The sequence below is a fragment of the Archocentrus centrarchus genome, chromosome 10 (genome assembly GCF_007364275.1).
Source record: "Archocentrus centrarchus isolate MPI-CPG fArcCen1 chromosome 10, fArcCen1, whole genome shotgun sequence".
Classification (NCBI taxonomy): domain Eukaryota; kingdom Metazoa; phylum Chordata; class Actinopteri; order Cichliformes; family Cichlidae; genus Archocentrus; species Archocentrus centrarchus.
This window is the reverse complement of record NC_044355.1, coordinates 15,618,949-15,638,284: the sequence shown is the minus strand read 5'-3', so window position 1 is coordinate 15,638,284 and position 19,336 is coordinate 15,618,949. Positions and strand designations below refer to the sequence as shown.

The window sequence follows — 19,336 nt, the reverse complement described above, 5'->3', positions numbered from 1 at the left end:
ATAACAACTGATCTCACAAGGGCGTTCTTCAACTGCTTATGGCTGTAAACTTGCTACCAAATACAACCCTGGATGACAGTACACTTAGTAATTAACCAATCTATATCCAAAATGCCCTGTCCCTGCATTTTCTTAAGCTGTCCCATAAGAGTGTGTGAGTGCTCACAATGCCCCCCCTCCCTCCGTCTTCTTGATCTTCCTCTTGTATGTGCAATAAAATTGTGTATTTTAAACAAAATACTCTGCTGTCAACATATTTTGTGTTTCCAAATGCAAAACTGAACACGATAGCAGAGTAAATTAAGATGCTTTCTTACAAATCCTCTTTGATGAACATTGTACCAGAAAAATATGATGAAGACACAAGACAGAAGACTCTGATGAGCTTAGCCCACGCATTTATATAAAGATCACCATATGGCCTACTTGCAAAGTTATTAGTACTTACAATCAGAGCGTGCTCTCGTCCCATTGTGATGACTGTCTGGTTGATGACTCGTAGCAGAGATACCACAATGTCCTGGATATGTTGAAAGGTGTCCCCCTGATAGAAAGTCAGAGTATAGGTGTATGGTGGAGGGCAGAGAGAAGCACAGAGAGATGGGGGAAAACAGACAAAGATACACAGGACAGTGTTAGATTTTCTCAGATAGAAAACAAGCAAAAAAAAAACCCCAATAACAACAACAACAAACCCAGATAGATGCAGAGCAGCTCCTGCCCTTTTCAAACCCCATTCACTCAGGCATAACTTTGGTGCTACCTGTGGAGGTATTTCAGAACTGCTTCTCTCCAAAGTTTAAGACTACTTGAGTATTTTAAAGTTATTATTATTTTATTTGTGTAAGTGTTTTGCCCTTGCATTAACCGTGCTCAGTGTGAAAACAGCCAAGTTTGCAGAGTCCAAATCTTGACTTTGGTTATGAATGTATGGTGGATCAAACACTTCAAGAAAGAGACAAAAAAAAAGTTTTCTGAATATTAAAATTTGAAGTCTTTTAACTTTTCTGAAATGCCTCACCAGGACATTTACTTAATCATCCTCAGTGTAGACGAATGAACTGCAGAAGGCTTTTTGACACATGAATGTAGACTTTTCAGTGCAGACCTACTTTACTATTTCAATATTTCCATTCCCTTTGAAGCCACTCCCCTGCCATGTTTCTTTATCTTTTATCCTTCCGGAATGAAACAAAGGAGATGAAATGTTTTTAACAGTCTAGCTTTGTGCTCAGACCTGTTCAGGTCAGATGACTCTTAGAGAAAGTCTCCAGGTTTAAAGAAACAAACTTAAAGCTGAAATATTAAACTGACTTGATTCAAAATGTCACAGTAATGTCGTCTCTCTTTTCATTAGTCTTGTTCCTACTTTATTTAGTGCACTAACTGTGGCTGGACTTGCAGGGTCATTTCTGAGCTACTGTATAAGCTTGAAAAATAATATCACGTTAGTTAAACAGTCTTACAGTGAAAAATTTACAGTATCTCCATAACCTGATAATGCAAACTATTCAAATCCCAATATATGTTCTAATTTATATACGCTACATGAAACAAACCAATACTGGAAAGTGACTTTTAATGCTAAAAACCAAAGTGCAACATCCAGAGCTAAAAAAAAAAAAAAAATGAAGTGGCAAAAACTGCAGTTCCTCTGGGTGCAACTCGAGGCTGGCTCCAACAGTGAGTCACTTCCCACTGACTCCCATGTTAAAATTTTGCAGCACTTAAAAGTAAGTTTACAGCCTGATAAAAATACAGATTTGGTCTCTATGGATATTTTCCCCCACTCACACCAACTCTTAGTGGGGTCAATTTTATAAAAACTCAACCAACTGGATAATTGAATTAGGCGTGTGTGTTGATTGACAGGTTCCCCAGCATAGGCAGCTGGAGCCGAATGGCATCTGCTAGGCCTCATTCACTACTGTGCGTGTGTGTGTGTGTGTGCATGCTGTTATCTGACTAATGTTGCTTGCTGTGTGGTACAGACCATCCCAGAAGTTTGTTTTGATGAGTGAAACTATGCCTCTCTATTATACTATCTATGGTAAACCTTAAGGGCTCGTGTTAGCGGTGTTTCCTGTTCTGAGAATACTGGAAGTTAAGAGAAATGCGAACAAACTAGGAAAAGGCATCTCTTGAAACCATATGTGTATATGTAAAATATCAAGGCTCATTATGGATGTAAGGCATGTGCACAGAAAGAAAAAAAAACAGGTACACACACACACTCTGTCACAGTAAAAGCGGTCAATGGACGTTGACTCACACTTGCCTGGAGGTAGTAATTCACCACTGAAGCATCTGCTACATTCAGACACACCTTAGTACTAATACTGCAGGGTGCACCTGTGTGTGTGTGCGTGTGTGTGTGTGTGTGAGTCCTTGTTAGAATAATCTGGTCCAAATATGTGTGCGTAGCAGTTTGTTTGTGTGTGTATGTGTGTGTTTATTTAGTGTGTGTATATTCCTACATGAGGTGTTCAGCAATGCATAAAAAGAAGGGGAAGGGTACAAAAATAAGAGAGGAAGGTAAAAATAAGTCCGGTTCAAAGTTCCATCAGTGTAGCTGTGTGCATGTGCACTGGCCTGATGGCTGAAGGGTCTGATGAGAATCAGGTAGATGTGATTATATCACATGAAATGCACTGACTCACAGCCAGAGGACATAGACAAAATAAACAACTGTCTAAGTGTGTGTATGTCATCTTGCATACTTTTTCCATCTCATACTACCTCACACACACTCATATAGTAAAGCTGAGGCACAGGTGTGGATCCTAAATAAGCTTAAATCTTTTTAGTTCACTGTAGGATTTTGGTCTCCTGGAAAGAGTTTCTCAGAACAGGAAGATGAAGGATTAGAGTCACAATGCTCTTTCCTTCTTCTAAAGTTTCAGTTCTGTTTATTTCAAACTGTAGCCAGTTGGTTTATCATCTCCACTAGCGACATGATCTAAACACGAAAAAACTGAAAACACTGACTTGGGGTCATGGGAAAGAAAAAAAAGCAACAGTATCACACACACACACACACACACACACACACAGAAGTTACTTTTGAATACATTCAATACAAACTCTCCCACACATGTGAGCATATGTCTATCGCATCATCTTCTCTTCTATTGCTGTTCCTCTACCCGAATCTCTCCCTCTCTCTTTGGTTTGAAGACATCTGTGGTGTGACAATTTAATCAGGTACCCCCCAAAGCAAGGAAAACAGAAGGGTGAAATACAAAGGAGACAGGTGCAGAAAATGGGAAGTAGAGAGAAGGAGGCAAGACCCATCTCCTATCACCTCTTCTTCCTCAACGTCTGTTGTTTTTCTTACATCTTGCACCTGTTTTCTCTATTTTTGTTTTCTTTTTTCTTTCTCTTTTCATTGTGAAATCCAATCACCGTATTCCCTATGAGGTAAACTTTGGCCTCTGTCTGTTTAGCTGTTAATTCTCTACTTCGTGCTTATACTGGGTTTTTTTTTCCGCCTCCCTGCATGGCCATGAACAGTGCGCTTACGTCATCCAATAGCAAACTTTTTTGTCCTTGTGTAGTTTGATAGAAAAATGCGCATCACTGGTTTTGTGATATGGACAGGACTGAATTTCAACTTGTCATGTCCTTTCAACACTCTGCCACCAGCTGCTTTTGTTTTCATATCTCAAACACTGCAAATTTATCTCATCAAATTCACTCCACTCCACTTCATTCATTAATTCGCTCTCTTCCCTCACTGCCTGTCTTCCATTTTCACATGCTTCATTAGCACATCCAAGTAAATAAACCCCCCCAAAAAAGGAATACCTTCACTTCAAAGACTCAGCGTGCTGCAAACAACTTGCAGAAGCAATTAAAAAGCTTTGAGCTAGATGCTCGTGATCTATTTGTTTTTGTGCATGCGTGCGTGCGTGCATGTGTCTGTACAGTATTAGGTGTTTAACTAAAGAGCTAACTGCATTTTGTTCCAACAGACAAACATGTACTGTAGCAACACATGTGAATCAAAATCAGTTAAATTCTAATTGGTCAAGGCCAGCTTCATTGCATGAGTAGATGACTGAAGAGAAAACAGCTTACAGTTTTTCTGTAAATTCATTTGGGATGGAACAGAGCTTGGGGCTAAATTAAATTCATCCAATTAGGGAGGAGATCCAGTAAAAAAAAAAAGACAAAGGAAATGTCGTCTAACTGGATCATTTTTACACTCACATTTCTGCAAAGATGATGGAGGTAAGATAGAAGTATTTTCAGACAAAACGATGCCCTGTGGTTCAGTGTCTCATCAGTTTTTGTTAAATGGTCTGCTTGGCCTACAGCAGTCTTTATCACAAATGAGTAAATTTACATTTTTACCTGACCTTTTCACCTTTCTACAGTATATATGCATATTGTATCTACATAAACTCTGATGTTGTTGATGGAACTGTAGATCATGGTTAAGTTACTTGAGTGAAGTGTATCTGTTGGAAAAATGGATTCACTGTTACGAAGGTTAATAATTGCTACGGCATACTCGCTCGAAGTACACAAAAACCATCAAAATTAAATTGACTGCAAGAAAAGAGGGAAGTGAGTGGCAATGCAGAGAGACAGAGAAATGTGGTAATGGCTTGTGGCTGTGGGACTTGGCTGCATACGCAGTAACGGAGAACAACAAGTGTGGAAAAAGACCAGCTGTATATAGATTAAATGAACTGTACCCCTAATCCTATCCACAAGTGAGAGAAGAGATCAGCGTTTTATATAAATGGTTGCTGTGTGTCTCACCACATTGTTCCTGCTGAGGACCTCGAGGATGTTGTTGAGCAGCTCCAAACTGTTTTTCCTCTCATCATGGGGCCCGTCAGCCATAGTAACCAGTGCCCCGCTCAGCTCCCGCAACATCAACGGTAACAACACATCACGGCATTCTGTAGGGGGGGAGAAAAAAAGCGCACACAGACAAAAATGACTTTTTATAAGCAAATGCACAACACTAAATGCAGTGGCTGAAGACAGATTGTTTTAACTAAACAAAACAGTAAGAAAAATCGATGTGACAGCATATGGAAGAATGATTTTTTTATTTAGTCCTTTGGGGCTTTTAAGCCATTTAAAATATACATATGTATCAAAAGTCAGAATGTGAAGAATTACTTCAGTGTTATTCCTCTCTGAAAAACCAATCAAACCCTTTACATCAATCGGCTCGGCACCTGTGGAGACTGCTGCAGCCACATAGCTATGAGTAATGATGCTACTGGACCGTGAAGAAGAAATTCAAACCTAACCCCACACTGAACAATGGAGTGATATCAATCAAGTGTCTATTTACAGTTCAATGCACTGCTTTGTCAGATACACAGTCAACACATCAATCGCCAAGGCCTAATATTTTCACATTCCCATCTTTCTGACATATCCAAGTCTTTGTTCACACATGCAATGGAATGTATTAAATGCATTAAATTTAAGTACATTACAGCAGCAAGAGCATTAAAACAGTCACATTAGTCTTACACTGGTATATATGAACATCTGTGACTAATCATACATCTCTCACGGCTCTTTTCTGGAGGTTGTCCAAAGTGATTTTGGGAGTTACAGGAAACTACAAAAGTAGCAATGCACTGTAATGGAAAGTGAAGCAAAAGAAAATGTGAAAAAAACTTTATATCTGAGCCTTTAGCACCTTTAATAAAGAAGCAAACACCACATTTTCTTTAAATCTGTTAGTCTAAAGATTATTCAAGGATAAAATTTTTTAGTACATTTGGTGAGTTTATGTCCTACTAGAAAAGAATGTTTTTTCTGCCTTTTGATGTTGTATTGGTGAGACCAATGACGGGACCAAGAACCTGAGAGAAAGATAAGTCGAAGTACTGATTATTAAAAGACCAAACCAGTATTTCCCCACAACAACCATCAGGATTACATAAAACCAACAAGGCCAACTTTCTTGAAATGTGACAGAAAAAAAGGAAGAACTGTCAAAGTGAGAAGACATTCAATTTTGGTGTAGATTTGGACCACGTTCTTTAAAGACTGCACAGCCTCTTACAGAAGAAAGATACTAAAAGAGAGGTTTTCTACTGTAATTCCTCTTTAGCGAATTTTGCTGAATTCTCAACAATTTTGCTAAGTTAACTAGTCAGGTGATTCACCTTAAAACACATTATTATGATTTTTCTTTTACTACATACAGTTCAGATATGCAGATGCACCTACCGTATGTCTAAGATAAGATAAGATAAGGAAGGAAGAAAGGAAGGAAATCTGTGTCTGGGCTCCTCTCACTGTGAGGTAATATTGCTAACCCCTGAGCTACTGTGCTGGCTTTTAGTACCTAAATGAAGAAACTCTGTTGTCCAATCTTTATTTAATTACTTGAATAAAATAACCAGAATTATTTAGAGATCATGCAACAATTTTATCACAAGTAATTTGAAAAAAGCTTTAAAAACGCGCATTATGCAATTGCTATGCTGAGAAAGTTATGAGTTTCAAGTCCGTAAGTTGATTTTGATGTACTAAAGTGAACTGAAATCAATGATCCCCTAGAAGGTAAGAAAAAAGCACCACTTCCATTAATAATGAAATCATCCCTGCATCCATCCATCCAGCCATTTTTTTAACTGCTTATTCTACGTAGGGTCACAAGGAGGCCAGAGCCTACCCCAGTTGACATAGGGCAAAAAGCAATACTTAAGGTAATAATGAAATGTCTGTCCATAATAGAAGCTGGACCAACACAGTTCATCACCAGAAATAACTGGAAAGGTTCGTATAAGGAGTCTGTCCTTCAAGAATCCACATTTAATATTTTTTTGAAGCCAGTGAAGGCGAGGTAAATTACATCATACTCACAGTCAATTAAATGTTTATCCATTAATACAAACTGTGTGTTGTTCAGTAAGAAATCTGCGATCCTATTGTCATCTAACATTAACTGATCCTATTAATTTTTCCACTTAAACACTCTGACCTCTCCCCTTCTCGTCTTTTCTGTCTTCATCTTTTGGCCCCCCACCACCTCCGCTCCATCCCTCTCTTTGTAGCTGCAGGTAGACAGAGCCCATTAAAAGCTCATTTGGGCTGATGCTCGTTAGTCCCATTAATAACTGAGCTAAGCCTTATAGGCCTGCTGAGTGGATCCTCATCCCAACACTCACTTTATCACACAAACATGAAGAAAGGAAGGGAGATCAAAAAGGGAAAATGCATGCGTCACCGAATGCCCTTAATGACTCAGAAATGGAGGGAGGAGACTCCAGCCATAAGCATTGTTGCTGCATATTGCTAGATTTCAATGTGCCAAAACATTTAATATTTAAATCAGTGAATGTGTAAAAACATCTGAACAAATAGACTTAATTTTTGAATCCGAAAAGAGATCTGCATCTGTGTAAAGCATTTAATGAATAAATGAATAACATTTGCACAAATAATTTCCAGTGTGTGAGTGCATTAAGAAAATTTGCATAAAGATTTGCAGATACAAAACAGAGGTTTGCAGTTACAAATCAATCCGTTTGTGGCTGAAGAAAGTTCAGAAAAACCTTGAAAGGAAGTGTGAAAGGCAAGCACCATGTAACTGATCTCATACATTTAAAAAAAAAATAAAGCATGTTAAATAAAATTCTTTCAGTGTCTGAAAAATGACATCAGGTGGCCTAAGCGTTTGTGTTTTAGAAAGGTGGAGGATGGTGTTTTAGATTCTGTGAGCATTGCATTTTTAGTAGAAACCCAACTAAATCTGTTTAATCCATCAAAGCAGAAACTCATCATCTTTGTCCTTTCAGAAAGCGAAAACAATGAGTTGTGTTTTATAGCAGAAATGTTGTGTGTGCTAGCTTGAGAATTAATCCATCTGCCTTCTGGCTTAGATGTAACATTAAACCAGTGGACCTGTACACTTTACTCCCTGGTGAAATAACCCCAAAGCCACCTGCTATGAACCCTGTTGATATTTTTGGGTGCAACATTTTCTCAGGAGAGAAATAGCAGGAAGATGGGGGTGTTGAAAGTGTAACCTGAGCTGTAATACAAAGTGTGCTTCTTTGCTTTACTTTGACATGGCCCATAATGAAAACACAACCAACACAGCAAGTTGTGAGGTATAAAGCCAACCCTGACCCAATGCTGTGAAGGACGAAGGAAGAATAAATTGGGCAACTTAGTGCGCACTGAGTAGACTGCCACATTTACTGTAAATAACTAACAATAAATAATATTAATATTTCACAGCCATTTGGGTTCAAACAACAAACTGAAGCTCATACTAGTAGGTAAAAAAAGATGGTTCTGTGGTTAATACTGCTACACAGGAAGAAGCTTCTGGGTTCAAATCTTTGTGGGGCCTTTCTGCGTGGAGTTTGCATGTTTGCCCTGTGGTTGCCTGGGGTTTCTCTGGGTGCTCCAGTTTCCTTCCACTGTCCAGACAATTGCATGCTAGGTTAATTGTTGATTCCAACTTAATCATGTTGTGGATGTGACATAAATAAAGTGGTACAGTAAGTGTTGTTTTTAGTGTGAAGTGCTTTGAGTGACAAGTAAGACTATAAAAGCACTGCGCAGTCCATTTTCAGTGTACTTTTTAGCAAACACAAAAGCACATACTATCTGGAAAACAGAGAGGAAGAAAAAAAAAGTCTGGATGAAAAGCTTCAAAAATTAGAAAGTCATTCTTCTTCTTAAGTTTTTAATTGTAACTTTTTGCAGGTTTGGTCAGATAAAAGTCATTCTCAGATATTACATACTGCTGCAGTTTCACTGTTAGTGACACAGATGGTTAGACTTAGGTCTCAGTGTATATTTTCACCAGTTTGAACAGTTTTAAAAACAACCTCAGTCTCAAATCCAAGGATATATACTAAGCGCAAAATCTGCAAAACCTATGCTGACCTTGTATGTGCCGAGCCATTTCAGTCAGCAGCTATGCCCCATCTTAAAATTCATAAACCTAATAATTACAAGTACTCTGAGAGCTTGCTCTTCTCTGGCATCCTTTGACAGACCTGTGAGTGACAATTGTCTGTTCTGATTTTACTTTCCTTTCAAATCACGTATAGAACATTTTAATACGAGCATAAAAATGAAGAACACGTTGCCTTAGTTATGGTCCTTCAGACTCTGTGGCTGATAGTCTTCAATCACCGATGCAGAAGAGTGCCTTTAACTTTGCAGGTATTTTCTTTTTACCTTGGTTGGCCTGGAATAACATCAGGAATGTTAATATCTGCTGCCTCTGTCTGAATGGCAGCTCTCTCAGAGACTTCTTTAAACTGCACTGTGGTCTTCGGGGCCTACAATGGGGTGCAGCTCCAGGTCTAGGCCATTCGTTAAGGGGGCATTTAAAATAATGGCTATTTACTGTTAAAAGACACTTTCTCTGAGTTGTTGACCTTACACTCTGACCCTGGAGGAAAAAGTGGGTCTTTGTATCTAAAAAACCCTCCTTTTACACTAATGAGGATCGCATCAGTGGTGCAATCAAACATCTTGGAACATTCCTGTCTTTCTTCTTAGTCTTATTTAAGCTACCTGACATTTTTTAGAGCATTGCATTTCTTGGCTGAGCCAAAAAAAACTTAAGAGTATTTTCATACGGAGTAAATAGCTTTAATATTTATACAAACCTGCCATTATTTGAGATGGAGAAACTTTCATTATCAGTGTTGCTCAATGACAAAATCAAATTATGCATCAGCATAACTACTAGATTTTCCATGTCTTAAAAAGCATATTTACTCTGCATATGTAGTAGCTTCATCATACAATCAGCTGCTTTCACCTGCATATAATCTCCTCAGTCCTCCAGCTATGATTCCCTTTGTGTGTGTGTGTGTGTGTCTGACATTTTTCATTTATTCTGTTCACTGGTCCTTCCTTATGTAATGCAATCTATGACTTCTTCATTTCTGTCTTTTGTCTTTCATTGTGATTTTTCTTCTCTTTATTGTTATTAGAGTAAATTAATTAATTTGGCAGCATGACAACCCCAAACGTAGCCAGAGCTGATGAGAACTGTCCGCAAACACAAGAAGGACAATGAGCTCTGTTTAACAGATGGTATGTTTATCTCAGCAACATCAATCTTGGATTACACAATACAAAAGCATGTAAGACATCTTAAGTCCACAGAAGAACTGCGGCAAGTTTTCTAAAAGACTTCAACTACCTGCTAAGTACCTTGAAAATGTGCAACTGGTGGAAGTAAGTAAAAAATGCATAAATACAAGATATTACAACCTATTTAGGACACTATTTACAAAAGAATTCCACTTTATTTTCATTGCCTAAAGCTTTCACGTGTATTATTGTCTGGCTGGGGTCTTTCAGACAGAATTTGCTTTTGGGCTATTCCACATCCTTTGCTAGGATTGGCAGTCCAACACCTAATCCTATAACCTTAAGCTATTTTTGCAGGGGCCTGCTAGCAGCTGCTTTGGAATGAAGAAGCCTAAACAGAGATGCTGCCCGAGAGGCTTGACTAAGGGTGAGAGGTATAGAGATAAGAGGAGAGTTAGGAGTGAGCAAAAAAAGAAGGCAACAGAAAAACAGAGACAAAATAGAATTCATACGATCGCAGCATGATTAAAATGACTAAAACTAATATTTGTAAATGCAACAGCGCATGCACTTTCACACAGACACTTTATTTGTTTTGGGTTTTTTTTTTTGCATTCCAGTTTCCTATATGATTTTGTTGCATATTGTAGCCTACAGTGCAACAATGCAATAAATCAATTCAGCCATGCTGTGGAAGAGAGCCTCGCCAACAGGTACTGACAAACAAATGGAAATCAGGTCTTTCGGCAAACATGGAGATGAATTTTAACCTTTTCTAGCGTCCACATTCCAATTTCCTGAATGATTTAGTTGCATGTTGTAGGTTGTAGCCTACAGTGCAACAATGCAATAAATCAGTTCAACCATGCTGTGGTAGAGCGTGTCACCAACTGACAAACAAATGGAAATCAAGGTCTTGCGGCACACATGGAGACGAATTTTAACCTTTTCTAGCTTTCACTAAAATTTGTGTGTTTGCACCTACACACACAGCACACACAGGTGCTGCAGCACCACACACAACATATTCAGAGCACACACCAGCACAGCTTCAAGTACTCATCTATATTCAATTCAAAATTTCTATTATTCTAGCTGTAATCTCAGGCTTTGATTATTAATACCAATGGACGCCTGTGTGCCCAAGTGTGAATTGTCCTTTCTATGTATGATTTGGTCCTTCACCACTATTTGATGTGTAAGTGCTTGAATGTCTTTGTGCCTGCGTGAAAGGGTGGTTATGTGTTTGGATTACCAAGTTTGTGAGAGCATACAAGCACCAGTGCTGGCATGCCACCATGTAGAAAGCAGCTTTGATGGCTCAGCAGCCAGCTCATCCCTTCTCTTTTCCATTTTTCTCATTTGACACTCAAACACAATAAACTATCGCACATGATAATGAGATGCCATATAAGTTTCCAAGAGGCATGTAAATCAGAGTTTCCCTTCTCCTTCTCTCGATCCCTTTTTCTTCCCTCCCCTGGTTGTTGTGGTGTGCTTTCAGGAAGATAGAGTGATAGAAAAGACGATAATGAGGTTTGGAGGCCCAACGACAAGTAAATCTTCGGAGCTGATAGAGGGCTGGGACACGGCCAACTGTCTTCTCGCTTGGTGATGACTAAATGTCTCTCTCATGTCACTATGGGTGTTTCCTCTCATCCACTCTCCCTCCACCCTTCATTTGTATTCCACCCCCCTTCATCACTTTTTCTTTGCTCCATCTTTAAACCCCGTTTTGAATTTACAGCCGTACATTTTCTCTGAGCGTATTTAGGCTGCGCCTGTCTGTCCACACTTCGCCATTTTTAATTACTGGCTCAAAACGCTGTGGTAGTAAAATATATCTGGCGTGCATGATTTAAAAAAGCTTTTAAAAAAAGCTGTCTTAAAATGGTTTAGTAGGACAGAATAAAAAAAAAAAAAAAAAAAAAAAAGAGAGAGGTGCATAACATTTTCTTGTCTGTGTGAATGAGTGCTCTCCCAAAATTACAGGCCAATAAGTTACAGATGATAGAGCGCAGTAGTGAGTGATGGTGATGTACAATGGTGACGATACCTGCAACTACATTTTTTTTTTTACTGCGATTTCTGCCATGAGGCTGATATAAACTGGCCCAGAAAAAATGCTGTCAGCAAAACTACACAATCTCTCAGTAAAGGCTGTTTTCTTGAATATAATGACTATTTTTCACATTTTTCTCCAGGTATACAGAACATACACATAAAAAAATCTTACCATAACAACAACAAAAAAAAAAAAGATATATAACACCACATATGTGTTGATATTTGCTCATTAGTCCAAAAAGATACTGGCATTTTTTTTGCCATGTTTACCACTAAAACAAGGATGACATGTACTAGATACTTTTATACTGTTCAGCTACTCCACTGAATGCTGTTTCTAGTTGCTGCTTTTATTTATTTTTTCCCTCTATTTCAAATAGAGTGCTTTATCTTTCTCTTTCTTTCCACCTGTCTTAGTCACCCTCTATGAGTCACCGACTAATTGCCACCACTCAACTCTGCCTTTCTCCTCTTCTCCACTTTCGATTTGACTATTAAATTGACTGACCAATTACACTCTTGGTAGCATTAGTTGCTACACCATTTTGATCAAGTTAACCAAAACAGATCAATGTAGATGAATGCCTTGTGGTCAACCACCTCACTGCTTTGACTGATGGCCAGATTTATTCCCAGTGTCCTCTAATCAGAGAGTAATACATCACAAAGCTGCTGGATCGAGCTAAGCCTATATCTGATCTCGGTTTTTAAATCCTGCTTTGTATTTGTTCAGACTGAATTACACGGCTAGCGCTTATGCTCAAGCAGTAAATCTATATTCATATTACAGCACATTATTATAGTGTATCCAATTTACTCTAACATTGCAATCCTTTGTCATAATATCTTCAATGGCATCCACTTCTGCAGTTATCGCTGTTGCCATACAATAACCCACTATTTCAATGGGGGACCATTAAGCTTTAAACACTTCCAGCAACCTTAGAAAGTGGGAAGGTCAGCAGTACAGTGGAAGCCCTTCCACTGACAATACAATGCTGCTCTATCAGGTTTTTCTCATCTCTAGTTAACATTAGCACATGCTTACATCTGTACAAAATGAATTGTGAATGTTCATATACTATGTCCCTCTCCTGCCCTTGTATGCATTCAGTTTCCACTGAGATTATCCCACAGACATAAGCATCAGAATATAAATGAGGCAGAGGGAGCCCTTGAGACAGAGGCATTTCCCAAAATGATTGAACTCCTTTCATTTTGCTCCATTAAATGTCATCCATCCCTTTTTTTCCCTTTGTCTCATTCACAAATTACCAACTGACAGCAGCTACCTCTTCACTGCCATTACCTTTTGAACCATCACCCAAGGCTCTAAAATGACCACAGCTATTTTGGGTCAGCCTGTACAACAACAGTCAAAAATTGCTCAGTAGATGGCTCCTCTGCTGTCAAGCAGCCCCGACACACACGTGTATCCACAAATTTGCCACTCCTTCAGTTTACAAATCCAGTTTACGTTGCTAATTCTCTGCAGGCTTGACCGTCAGTCTTCGCTGGTTATTTGAAGGCATAATCACACTGCATTTAAAGTGAAGCATGATGTGAGACTTAATGTGATGTAGCAAAAGCTAATTTGATGGAACGCTGCATAAAATAATATATTAGAGTATGATATAGGAGAAGAGAAGAGAAGAGAAGAGAAGAGAAGAGAAGAGACGAGAAGAGAAGAGAAGAGAAGAGAAGAGAAGAGAAGAGAAGAGAAGAGAAGAGAAGAGAAGAGAGAGAAGAGAAGAGAAGAGAAGAGAAGAGAAGAGAGAGAGAAGAGAAGAGAAATGTTGCTCGGGGACCAGAACAGACAACAGCACTTTGAGACGGCCTTGGGGGACAGCAATATGACTATTATGTTATTGTTTTGTTTTTTATGTTGATGTATCTTAATATATATATATATATATATATATATATATATATAAGGACAGAGCATATGGAATCATGTGGGATTAATGGACCACCAAGCAGCTGTTAAACAACATGTAATCACACATCTTAAGCTGCTCTAAGCCTGTGAAATTTGAAATTAAAGCTCAAACAGCTGTTTTGAGAATGAAAAAGGCTTTTTTTTGTGTGCATGCAAACACTGGCTTACCTGCATGTTAATCTTGTTATATATATCTTATACCATCTTTTCACGACTGCTTTTAAATAAGATAAGAGTTGTACTTTTTGGCTACCTGAAAACAACTTTGTCATCCTTAGAAACCAGACGTATGAAACCACATTCAGGATCATTATAACTGAGGCTTAAAGTGACCTGTCCCTAATGCTGATTGACAGAGAGTGTAGGAACAACTGAGATCACTCAGTGCTGATTAAATCCTGACAATAATAACTGTACAGTACATCACTCATCCATATTCATCAAGCTCTGACATGCATCCGTTAAGTAATCACAGCTGGGAAAATATAGACATCGGTGTGAACAATGCCAACAATACTGTATAATGCATGGCAGCATAACACAAGCAATTTATGTAATGAGACTCCTGCCATTTGTAGAGATTGATCCATTAAAATTAAAGAATGTATCCTTTTAGGCTGCATAGCACAGACAGCTTTCTGATTTTTGCACTATGGGTTATTTTTGCACTCAGCTCTAAGTGTTAATCATGCATGGCCATTACACTCAAATATATGGGCTCAATTTAATCTGTTTAATATACACTCTAAGATGAATGACATAACTGCCATCTTGCTTCAAGCTGTGCAGATAGAGGCTGGAGAAATGGAGGCTTGGCTGAGAAAAAATAGAAGGTTAGTGGACTGAATAAAGGACTTTGACCAGCTTTGGGAAATGAGTGGGCAAACAAAATGACAGACTCATCCCTCTGTCCCTCTGCTCTTTGCTCTCCCTGATCTCTCATTTGTTTTGTTTTTTTTGTCTCCTTTATCAGTGCTGATGCTCTCAATCTGTCACAGCGATTGCCTCATGGCATAATAATTTGACTAAATTGAGCCATAATGCGCCTTGTAAATTTAATTTTGTCTCAAAACCAGATTAACCCATATGACAGGATGCACATGTCTATCTATGTGTGCCAGCATGTGTATGTGCGCATTGTGTGTGTGTTTGTGTGGATACACTATGTGCTTGCCAAGACCCTTAATCCCAGGAGCGTATGCTGAATAAATCAGAGGAGTATTTCTGAGTGGGAGAAAAAAAAATCCCTATCCCTTCAAACACTGCCCATGGATACAAGGAGTCAAGCACACATGGACACACAAAATCACCAAGCTGAACACAATCACACATTGTGAACATTATTATATATAATTTTTCTGTTGTTTTGTTTTATAGCCAAATAAGGGCTAATGAATACTGATATAATATACAGTTTAAAAAAAGAGACTTAAATAATAACAAACCATAAAATTGTTCATTTCCACTAAGTGTCAAACATGAACAAGAACTGATCTCTAGTCACATTCAGACGCTCACACGCCTGCAATCCTTTTCCATCATCTAACCATTTTTACACTGAAGTGGTGTCAGTGGTGTGACATTTTTCCCTGGAGAGCGAGCTAGGTAGGTCTGCTCAGACAGTCATACAGACAGGTGGGATTATTAAATATGCATTGCAGCGTAGTGATAGGACACCATGGGCCATTAGCTATTATAAATATATAATTCAGTTCTGCTACATATTTCAGCGTCCTGGACGAATGGCACCCTAGCATACAAGCCTCCTTATTAGCATCCCAATGCTAAAATATATCTCAATTAGACTGAGTGTCAAGTCCCATTTGGCGAGGCAGGGATCGGGATGGAAAGGACCAATGTATAAATGACAGAATAAATAAAAGCAGCGTGCCAAAGAAGGGAGGAAAAGAAGGCAGCAGGGGAACCAGGTGTCGCTGACCCACAGTTTGCAGATTTGCTGATTGATTGATTGTGAGCTGGCCTTAAACTTTAATCATTTCTGGACTGTTTAATAGCAAAGCAAGTTAAGTTACTCTCTCTCACAAACTCTTTTTTCTATGTTCTCCTAAAGCCATGTTTTTTCTCTTGACAATACCTGTGCACTTTTCTCTCTCTTTTTTCAACAAGCCTGTGCGTCTTCCCTATTCCTCTGTCATCCATCTTTACCATTCTTTAGCTATCCTTCTCTGCCTGACCATCCTTTAGCACTAATCATGTCACCCTCTTTTATTTCTTTCTAGTCACCCATTCCTTTTTTGTTAAATGCTGCTCTTGCTGTCCTGGTCTTTGAAAAATCTCTTCCTCACTCTCTTTTTCACTAGTCTCTCCACTACCTCTGCCTGAATCCATCTTAGTCACTTCCAGCTAAACAGACATTTGCAATCTAAAAAAATGGCAGTACTTAGAGAACTTTGTTTGGCACAATTGATATGTAGAATTTTGGCATGATGCCCCCATAAACTTTGCTCTTTTTCCTCTTTATCGCACTTTCTGTTTTCCTCCACATCATCCCCCTACACTGCCTCTGCTTTCACTTTGATCGCTTGTGTGACTGAGCATGTTGACAGCAAGCCAGAGGGCCAAACCTGTCACGTCACCCCCTGGAGAATCAATCATCTAAGCCAGGATCAATACCAAAGAACCATATCCTCGACTGAATACCGACTCGACTGACAGCAACGGACTATTCAAAAACAACATTCAAAGCAGTCCGCACAACCACTTAGCATACACCGCTGCACAAACACAGATTCCCAAACACATTCACACTCAGACATAGACTCAGCTACTCTGAAAACAATGCATACAAATATATTTACAGGTTGTGCATAAGAATGCTTCTGAGCACACAGGGAAAAATGTTTGTGATGTGACTGAATCCGTCTTTCCCTGCCTGGCATCTACCTTTTCTCAGTGTCACTAAGACTGATATCAGTTTCAAACCAAAACCAGTCTACCATTCACTAACTGTCTAGCCCCAATTAATCAGTTTTTACTGCAGAGGTCTGATTATGGACCCATTCATTGAAGCTGCATTATACAGCAGGACAACATAAGATGACTCTATCCATCATCGACCGGACTTCTGTAGGGGAATTTACCACTTATCAGCCCACTACAAGCAAATTAGACAGACATAATAGGGCTGAGGCAGGGGGTTGGCTGAGGCTGGTGCACAGTGTGCGATCACTGATGTGTGGTGCACTTTAAAGGTGCAATACAGATAAAATGATGGGTCCCTGGTAACTATTTAAAATCTGTGAAAATCATTTACAAATAGAGCAGACATTGGGTGAAAAGTGACACATTAATAACAGCGAAACTACAGAGTTCTGCAAGGACTTCCTGTTGTATCAGCTACAAACACACAATATTACTTTTCCTTGAGAAGACAGCTGTCATCGCCCATGACATTAATATGTCTAGGACTCATTCTTCTTTCTGTTCACAACCAATACCTGCTGAGGTGTGAACACACTACTTACTTCAGCTTGCATACAACTTTTGGACGTGGGAGGTTCATTGGAATGTCAACACCAAAACCCCCTCACATCAGACATCGGTCTCAAGATATTTTAATCTCTCCGAGACCAACTTAGAGTGACCTTTACCATCAGTGTATAACTACATTAATCGGTGCCACTTGTGCTGATTATAATAAGATGGTATCTGACTGGGGTCCATTGCGCTGATTGCAATGTTAGTGTAGGTGAGCTTAGCAGGACTAAAATTACACGTTATAATATCAACATCAAATATCTATGTAGTTTCCTTGATCTCCAAAGAAAATAGGCCACATGGAGAAGTTTACTTGACAACCTAAACACAAAAACAAATCCTAGCTCAGGCAGTTGATGATTTTAAGTTAGGCTTATTCTTTCATTCTTTCATTTAAAAAAAAACAAACAAATTCATAAGACTGTCAGTTTGATGTAAATAAAAACCAACTTCATCTGAATATGTGTCTTAAATGCTCACAAAACCATTATGTTCTTTACCCATGTGGCTAATGCTTTTATCCTAAGTGCTTTACTGGATTGTCCCACAGGAAATGGAACATTACCCTTTCTGTAATACCACGATAAAACCTTTGGAGCAAAGAGCACCCTCGCTGGTCATAAAGTACAGTAGAAGGAGTTGTCTGCCTAGTGCTGTTGCAGAGCTAGAATTACTTACTGTATAATAGCCCTTTTAATTTGATCACTACCTTTAAGTGAGAAGCAACTAATGTTTTATAGGATTTTGAAAGTTGTTTGATACTGCACACATCTGTGATTCGTTCTTTACCCGGCATGAAGTCTGCGGTTTGTTAGTGCTCAAAACTGTTTATGGAAAAAAAATGGTGCACCTTGTTTCTGGAAGAGCTGGCTGCTGACAATTTCAGTCATAGAGGCCACCTTCTGTTTCTGGAGTTTCTCAGGAGGAATGCAGGAGTAAAAGTCATGCAGCAACTGACTGGAGAGAGAAAGTAATGGGGAGGGGTTCAGGATTTCTTTTTTACACATTTTCCAATTTTCACTAAAAATACACATAAGCATTGCTTATTCACAAGATGTAACTAATTAACAGATCAAAAGCAAAACCATCCCTGGTTTACGCGCCTCACCTTTAAGATACAAAACCACTAGAACAGGGGTCTCAACCCCCCCCCCCCCCCCTACTTCTGGCCTGCAAATTGATGTCAAAAATATAACACAATTTGGCCCTTTAAGTTACTTTTTTGACATTTCACTTGTCCCTCTTAATGGGAGGGACAAGCAAAATGAAGTAGGGGCGGGGCTGAAAGCAGCCTGCGGGCCAGGAGTTTGAGACCCCTGCACTAGAAGCAGCAGGGAAGACCACTGTATGCTGCATGGAAAACAAATGAGCCAGAGTCTGCACACATCTTAATGAAGACATGGATTTGACTTATCCTCTGCCCAAAATTCAATTTTAGAATAATTAAATGGGCTGGTTGCAAGCCCTGATGCCACTTAGAAAGATTGAATGCTCAGAACATGGCAAACCCTTGGTCTCAGTGTTTTGTCTGTATCTCACTTTGTCTCTGTCTCCTTGAATTATGCCACACAGGCATTTCAATAATGGCATAAAAGAAGAAGATGCAAACCTTCTGCTCCCAAACCAAAACACAACAAAAAGATCCGTGTTACTTTTGATGTCCCCAAGCTGGCACACGGACAGGCTTGGGTACAGAGGATCAGTGAATACTTATCTACCCCACTAATCATCTGGGCTGAATCTAATTAAATTCCAAAATGTCACGATATACTCTGTGGA

The 19,336-nt window shown here is 39.1% G+C and overlaps 1 protein-coding gene across 1 annotated transcript in view; it reads right to left on the bottom strand.

Annotated features, from left to right (window-relative positions):
* Positions 1-19,336, bottom strand: part of dock2 (dedicator of cytokinesis 2) — a 97,441-nt gene that overhangs the window by 54,552 nt on the left and 23,553 nt on the right. The window contains 3 exon segments of the mRNA XM_030739738.1: positions 449-544; positions 4,771-4,913; positions 18,408-18,514. Of these exon segments, the coding sequence (XP_030595598.1) occupies positions 449-544; positions 4,771-4,913; positions 18,408-18,514 (346 nt within the window).